This window comes from Nestor notabilis, unplaced genomic scaffold (genome assembly GCF_000696875.1).
Source record: "Nestor notabilis isolate BGI_N333 unplaced genomic scaffold, ASM69687v1 scaffold19391, whole genome shotgun sequence".
NCBI lineage: Eukaryota > Metazoa > Chordata > Aves > Psittaciformes > Psittacidae > Nestor > Nestor notabilis.
Genome location: NW_009915386.1, coordinates 1 through 7594, shown reverse-complemented (window position 1 = coordinate 7594; position 7594 = coordinate 1). Strand labels below are relative to the sequence as shown.

General features: G+C 56.9%; 1 protein-coding gene across 1 annotated transcript in view; it reads left to right on the top strand.

Moving 5' to 3' along the window:
- Positions 1 to 6209, top strand: part of LOC104413194 (vasoactive intestinal polypeptide receptor 1-like) — a 9121-nt gene extending 2912 nt beyond the window's left edge. The window contains exons 4-14 of the mRNA XM_010024122.1: positions 1173 to 1260; positions 2495 to 2604; positions 2845 to 2942; positions 3025 to 3157; positions 3578 to 3731; positions 4395 to 4455; positions 4648 to 4714; positions 4799 to 4890; positions 5119 to 5248; positions 5819 to 5860; positions 6117 to 6209. Coding sequence (XP_010022424.1) covers positions 1173 to 1260; positions 2495 to 2604; positions 2845 to 2942; positions 3025 to 3157; positions 3578 to 3731; positions 4395 to 4455; positions 4648 to 4714; positions 4799 to 4890; positions 5119 to 5248; positions 5819 to 5860; positions 6117 to 6209 — 1068 coding nt within the window. The remainder of the gene's footprint in view (positions 1 to 1172; positions 1261 to 2494; positions 2605 to 2844; positions 2943 to 3024; positions 3158 to 3577; positions 3732 to 4394; positions 4456 to 4647; positions 4715 to 4798; positions 4891 to 5118; positions 5249 to 5818; positions 5861 to 6116) is intronic.
- Positions 6210 to 7594: the final 1385 nt, after the last annotated feature.

The following is a 7594-nucleotide window of genomic DNA, read 5'->3' as shown; positions in this document are numbered from 1 at the left end:
GGAGCAGCAGTAATTAGGGAGGCAGCTCCATGAGGTCTGTGTGTAATTAAGCAGCACAAATGCTGAGCAGGAACTTCCCATCAAGCTGCATTTTGAGGGGGAAACTGCTCTTTTTGGCCACACCAAGGAAAAGGTCACAGGGATAATGCTGATCTTGGGGGTGTTTCAGGCCTCTGTTGGAAAACTGGGATAAAGCAGGTTGCTTTGGATCCAAACCAAAGACCTTGGGCTGCTGGCCAGGGACAGAGGATGACAGGAGGATGTGGTGGACGCTGGGGACCAATGTGGGGACATGGGAGGCTCCTGCCTGAGAGATGGGCAATGAGACACGTTGCCAGTTCTTTGGTTCACGTTCTGTTTTGCCCTGTTCCCCCAGCACTTGCCTCCATCACCTCTTCTCCATGGGAGAGTGATTCCAGCCCTGCAAACCCCTCCAAGCCTGGCTGGATACCCACAGAGCCCTTTGCTGGAATGAGAGAAAAACTAATCACACTTGTCTGAGTCCACATTCCCTGGCTGGGAATAGATGTGGCTTCAGGTTAATAATGTGTATCTATGAGGTTAATAATGTAGATGTGCAAGGAGAAGAGCTGGAAGTGTGATGTCCATGTCTCATCCTGCTGTGCTGCAGCGCTCATTCTTCACAGCCCCACATCTGCTTGGCCACGCTCATTTCCAAGGTGACTGGAGAGTCATTTAAAGACTTAGTGCTGGAGAGAGCAGGAAAACATGTTTAAGCTAAGGGCTCTCCAGCAGGTCCTGCTTTCTCCTCTCCTCCTTCAGTTTGGAGACACATCCCAGGCTGAGCCAACTGCTGGCTTCAGGAATCCAGTGTAATTCTGCATTACTTTAGATGCCACCAGGAAAGTCCCAGCCCTTCCCACCCCGTCGTCCCTGGGGTTTTCCCGCAGCAGCTCAGGATCTGATGCACCCCCAGGAAATACCAGGTCCCATCTCGCTGCGGGGCTAAAAGGAGATCTCAGCACTGGGGGAGGTCATTCCCAGAGCGGGAGCTGGGATGCTCCTCATTCCAGAGGGGGACGGCATGGCCCTGTGGATCGAGTGACTGCCGCTCTCCCGTTACATCCATGTGCCCAGGACCAGGGGGCTCTGTGTGTGTGTGTCCAGCACGTCCCTTCCCGCGGGCACTGACCATCCCGTCCCAGGGGGAGGCGGGGAGCTGCTGGCCGGCCGTCCCCCGCGGCCAGTCCCGGGCCCTCGCCTGCCCCAACATCCTCCACGTCTTCAAGAGGACTAAAGGTGCAGTGCAGTGATTGCAGCCGGGGGGCTCATCCCCTGCCTGCCCTGGAGCCTTGTGCCCCCCCAGCCCAGCCCCTCTGCTCCCTCTGCCCCATCCGAGAGCTTGGCACATATTGCAATGCAAATGGGGTGGGCTGGGTGCTGCCACACAAAGAGTCCCCAACCCTTCTATCACCTGGTACCAAGCACCCCAAGTACCATCAGCTGTCAGAGGGGAGATTGAGATGAGCTCTGAGGCAGAAGCTCTTCCCTGGGAGGGTGCTGAGGCGCTGGCACAGGGCGCCCCGAGAACAGCCCTGGCAGTGTTCAAGGCCTGGTTGGACACAGGTGCTTGGAGCAACCTGCTCTAGTGGAAGGTGTCCCTGTGCGTGGCAGGGGTTGGAGCTGGATGAGCTTTAAGGTCCCTTCAACCCAAACCAGGCTGGGATTCTACGATTGTATGATCACATCAGAGCCTGGCTCCAGCCTGCTGCTGCTCTCCCCTCCCGTGAGTCCCTCCCAGGATGCTCACAAGGGGATTTGGGATGAACAGCCCAGCTTCAGACCATGATTATTTCAAGGCCAGGCTCTCTGCTGGGGGATCTGCTGCCTCCATCCATCCTGGAGGCAGAGGGGTGTGAAGGAGAGCACCCGACCAGCCCTGCAGCATCCAAGTGCTTCCTCAGCTGGCAACGAAGGCGATGAAGGGTTGTTCTGCTTTAGGGCAGAAGCAGCTCAGGAGAGGCTTGATGAAGCCCTCACAGGGTGAAATCCCCCCACATTTTTAGACTGAATTCCTTCCCACCATGGGGATTCATGCTTGCTCTCACATCCTCACCTAAGATGCCCTGGCACTGGAGGGCAGAGATGTGATCTGAATGGGAGGGATGGGGCAGCCAGGCTGTCTGGGCTCCATACTGGGATCATGGAATCAACCAAGTTGGAAAAGACCTTTAAGCTCATCAAGTCCAACCATTCCCCAGCACTGCCAAGGCCACCACTAACCCCTGGCACTGAGACCTCGGCTACCCGGGCTGTGAACACTTGCAGGGAATGTTCCAATGCCTGAGCATCCTCTGGGGTGTTCCTCATCTCCAAAACTATTGGGATATTAGGGATTTGGGTATTGGGATGCTGCTGCTGGGCTTTAGGCTCCGTCTCGGAGAGCAGGTGCCATGCCCAGGCTGGACATCTGGGGGTGCTGATGCAGAGGTGATGCCCGTGGCTCTTGTGAGGTCCCTTCTTGTCGCTGCAGCGCTGATCTGGAGGAACTGCACCGAGTCGGGATGGAGCCTCCCCAGCCCTCCCTACTACAGCGCCTGCGAGCTGGAGCCCATCGGCAGCAACGCCACCACCGAGGCCAAGGCAAGTGGGTCCCCAGGGACAATGGGACACCCTCCAGGCATCCTACCCCGCGCTGACCCGTGCTGTTGGACAATGGAACTTGAAAGTGCCCTCGGGGATATCGAGTTGGTTTCATCCTGGGTGCTGGGCTGCCTTGGGGGGATCTGAGCTGGGCTGGGCAAGGGCTGTGGCATCACCCTGCCACTTCCCTGCCCATCACAGAGCAGTGACTCCCAGCCCTGCTGGTGCTTTCCCTTCCAGAGAGGCTATTTTGTCACCATGAAGGTGCTTTACACCTGCGGCTACTCCACGTCCCTGGCAGCCCTGTTCTTGGCCATCGGCATCTTCTCCTGCTTCAGGTAGGGCTTCAGGGAAGTGGGTCCTGAAGGAGCCCATCTGCTCTCTCTGCTCCTCCCCGGGCACAGCACATCTCTTCCATAGGAAGCTGCATTGCACCAGGAATTCTATCCACATCCACTTCTTCACCTCCTTCATACTGCGCGGAGCCGCTGTGTTCATCAAGGATGCTGTCCTCTTCTCAGATGAGTCCATCGATCACTGCACCATGTCAACGGTGAGGCAGCAAGTCCCAGCCCAGGCATGGTGCAGGAGAGGGCACCATGTGCTGACCTGGAGGGATCTAGGGGGATTTGTAGTGGATTTAGCATTGCAAAGAGGAGAGAAGGAGAGGATGTGAAGCTGGGGGGGAAACGCTGGCTTGGGTGGACTTCAGGAGGTTCACAACAGCATTTCTACATGGGCCCAATGCAGAGAACATGTTCTGCCCTCAAAGCTCTCCCTGCTCTCAGAGAACCCCGGCAGCACCTTGCACTGCTGGATGGGCAGGTTTGGGGTTGTCCATAGAAGCAGCAACCCCTACGTGCAGCCCAGGTACAACATCATGGACACCACGGACACATGTTACTGAAGGTCCTACAGCCCCCCGGGTCTGACACCAGCCAGCACTCCTGAGCCTTCCTCCTCCTCCTCACAGGTGAACTGCAAAGCAGCCATCGCCTTCTTCCAGTACTCGGTCCTGGCCAACTTCTACTGGCTGCTGGTGGAGGGCATGTACCTGCAGACCCTGCTGCTGCTCACCTTCACCTCTGACAAGAGGTACATCTGGTGGTACATCCTCATCGGCTGGGGTGAGTGTGGGGCTCATCAACCCCTCCAGCATGGTCCCACTCACCCAGACCAGGGGGAGGCACTTTTGGGGACCGCCTGCTCTGAGACCCATCTGGCCAGAGGAACGCAGGCACAATGGTTCACGTGGCTGCTCTTGGCCCCCACCCCAGCATCTCTCTGCGTAGCCTTGTGCTTGGTGGGGCACCCACCAGCTCCTGCCAGCCCCTGGAGCTGGTTGGGCAGCCTGGCCTGATCCCTGCCCTTGTGGCATGTGTGCAGAATCACTAATGGGGAAAGCACTTGCTAATGCTGACCAAAGAGCCTTTGCAACAGCATCTGCTGCCAACCCATCCTGAATGTGGTCAGGATGGGACAGAGACAGGTCCTTCCTTCTTCCTACATCCATCTGGGGCTGGAATCACCTGTCCCAGATGTCCAAGGTACATGTAAGAGTGCACGGAAGGGCAGGAAGGTGACCAGGATGTGACATGCAGACACATCACCACCAGTGAGCACCATTAAAACCTGGAGAAGGCGGAAAGTCTGTCCCCTCCCTGACACCTCCAGGGCCCCAGACCTGCCCTAGACACGTGTTTTTGGAGACAAGGGACGGAGGGGAGGTACAGGGCTTCTCCAGAGCCCCAGTGTGACCCCGTATCCCTGCCTTGGTCCTGTCCTTGCAGGCGTTCCCATGCTTACAGTCTGCATATGGGTGGTCACCAGGCTGCAGTACGACAACCACGGGTAAGAGCAGCCACCCCTCTTCCTTCTCCCGGCCACGTCTCCCTCATGCAAGTCCCAGGGGATGAACCTTTTCATGGGTGGCTCCAGAGGGGAGGACGGGGAGGACTTTAATGCTATTTCTGTGTTCTGCTGGGGCAAGAGGTGCTGCACAGACAGGGCAGGGGTGGCAGAGGCATTTCTCCTCTCCTGCAGGTGCTGGGATGACTACAGCAACCCTTACTGGTGGGTGATCAAGGCTCCCATCCTCCTGGCCATATTTGTGAGTATGACCCAAGGGTCTCATATGGACAGGGGCATCCAGCCAGGGTCTGTGCAGAGCCTGAGACATGGCTTCCCATGGCAGGTGAACTTCCTTATCTTCCTCAATGTCACCAGGATGTTAGCACAGAAGATCCGCTCCCCGGACATTAGCAAGAACTACAAGCAGCAGTACATGTAAGAGCTGGCCTGGGCAAGGGGAGCTTTCCTCTCCTGATTTTGGGGGGAAACCCAGGTAGCAGGGACCCTTCCCTAGAGGAGAACCATCCTTGGAGCCTCCAAGACCTGCCTTTCACTGCAAACCTACTTCGCGTTAACACCAGGCTCTTGGGAAGGTCTCATCTGATGGGTCAGCAGGACCATGGCCTGCAGCCAGGTCCCCTCTAATGCTGCCACTCTCTGCAGGAGGCTGACGAAGTCCACGCTGCTCCTCATCCCCCTTTTCGGGGTGCACTATGTGGTGTTCGCGCTCTTCCCCGAGCACGTCGGTGTGGATGCTCGGCTGTACTTCGAGCTGGTCCTCGGCTCCTACCAGGTGCAGACTTGGGGAGGTCATAGAAGCACAGACTCACAGACTGGTTTGGGTTGAAGTGACCTTAAAGCTCCTCCAGCTCCAACCCCTGCCCCGGGCAGGGACACCTTCCACTAGAGCAGGTTGCTCCAAGCCCCTGTGTCCAACCTGGCCTTGAACACTGCCAGGGATGGGGCAGCCACAGCTCCTCTGGGCACCCTGTGCCAGCGCCTCAGCACCCTCCCAGGGAAGAGCTTCTGCCTTAGATCTACCCTGAACTTCTGTTTCAGTTTAAACCCATTCCCCTTGTCCTATCAAATGGGTATGCAAAGTCCCTAGGTACCCATCCCACCCCAAACAGGAGCCTCAGGGATGTGCTGCTGGGGCTTTGCACTCTTTTGGGAGAGGCCTGTGTCCCAGGCACCCCCCAAACAAAGCACAAGGGTTCTGGTGCAGAGAACAACTTGCATTAATTCCCTACCACCCATGGGATGGGGTAAGAGGAGGGGGGGGGCACTAAATGCAAGCAGTGAATGAGCATGAAGGGGTCCAGCCCCTTTCCTTGGGTAAAACTTGCTCTTTCTGTCCTTCCAGGGGTTCCTGGTGGCTCTGCTGTACTGCTTCCTCAATGGGGAGGTGAGTGTGTCCCCAGCATGAACCCCCCCGGTGCCACAGCCACACACTTGGGCACCCAGACACCCCCAAGGGTGCACCACAATGAGCATGGCATGGCACACACACAACCATGCACGTGTGCACGCAGACATGCATGGGGGTCCCCACCTTCTTGCACCCTAAATCCCTTGTCAAGGCCTGGGTGCAGCTCCTGCCCCTCTGTTGGGTGCTGGCTGGTGTCCCTGGGTGCCAGCACCAGCCCATGGTGTTGGTTCAGGTCCAGGCTGAGATCAAGAGGAACTGGGGCAAGTGGCAGTCGTCTATGGAGAGCAACGTCTTCAACCTGGTGACCCAGGACTTCACGGCGTGATGAGGATGGTGTTGGTGCTGCTGCAGCTCCATCCCCACTGTCCCAGAAACACAACAGAAAGGATTCTGTAGGTTCTGGCTCTGGCATCCTCACGGGGTGGTGGGAACGGCTGTTGGGATGTTGGGATGTTGAGCTCTGCCTGCTCAGGTGCTGGTGGCTCTTGAGGCTCCCTGTGACAGTGTCCTACCTGCCCAAAGCTCTCTGCAGTGTGGTCAGTGTTTTAGGCGAAGGGAATAGGCCTTCTCCACCTTTTCTGCCCTGGGAATGGGTAGGAAAGACAAGGATCATTTCACAGAGGACATCTGGCAGTTTTCATTTAGCACTGGAACGAAAACTGAAGCAGCCCCAACCCTGCAGGGATTTACTGCTCGTTATTTTCCCCTCCTTTCTTGGTTTACAGCATCATTTCCAGCTCTCCCAAGGGCTTTGCACTGCAGGGGCAGGAGGGTTTGCCAGCAGCAGGACTGACCCGTCTTCACTGGGGACTCATTTGCCTGGGACTAGGGAGGCTTTTCCCAATAAAACCTTGTTCTGAACCCCAGCATCGCTTTCCAGAGGTTTTGCTTTGCTCACCAAGCCCAGGTAACTGGGTCCCAGGATTTCCGGAGGGTGGAAGCTCTGCCAACAACTGGAATGTCTGCAAATACCTCCCAGGGGGAGAAATATCTGCTATTGCTCTGCCTGTTGAAGCAGCAGCCCCTGGGCATGGCCATGGAGAGGAGACGGAGGAAGGTGAGGAAGAGCACAAGTGGGTGCATCACGAGTTGCTGGGGTGCCATGTCCCCTCTGGGTCAGAGCTGCCACCACCAAGCCTCATCCATGAGCATCCTTCACCCTCCCTTCCTGAGCTCCTGCTGTGGCAACCACTGTCTCCAGGAGCAGGAGAGGCCTCAGATGCCCTTTCCCCAAAGGAAAGGCCTCTCCCGGTTCCCAAGACCAGAGCCACCCGATCTCACAGAGCTTCACACACTTCCTGGGCTGTCATTTCTCCATGTAGCCACATGTCCTTCCCTAAATAAAACCCACTTGTCGGCTCCTTTCCAGACTGCAGGATCTCCAGAGATCCTGACTTGTTTCACAAAGAGGCATTGAGAGGCAGACACAGCCCCAAGCTTGATTTGAGGTGAGATGGAAGATGTCCCATTAAACAACTCCCCGGGCCAGCACCATCCAGCGCCGCCAGCCAGCAAAGCTCCAGAGGAACATGGAAGCTGTCACATCAATGCCTGCAGAAGGTGAATAAGCATCTCTCTTCATCATTACCAAGGAAGATGTTGTTCTGGCAGGGATGTGAGGCTGACAGCAGCAGATTGTGCCAGGGCTGGGGATGCTCAGTGGGGCTGTCACAGTTGCCACAGGCTGAGAGAGCTGGAGAAGAGAAGGCT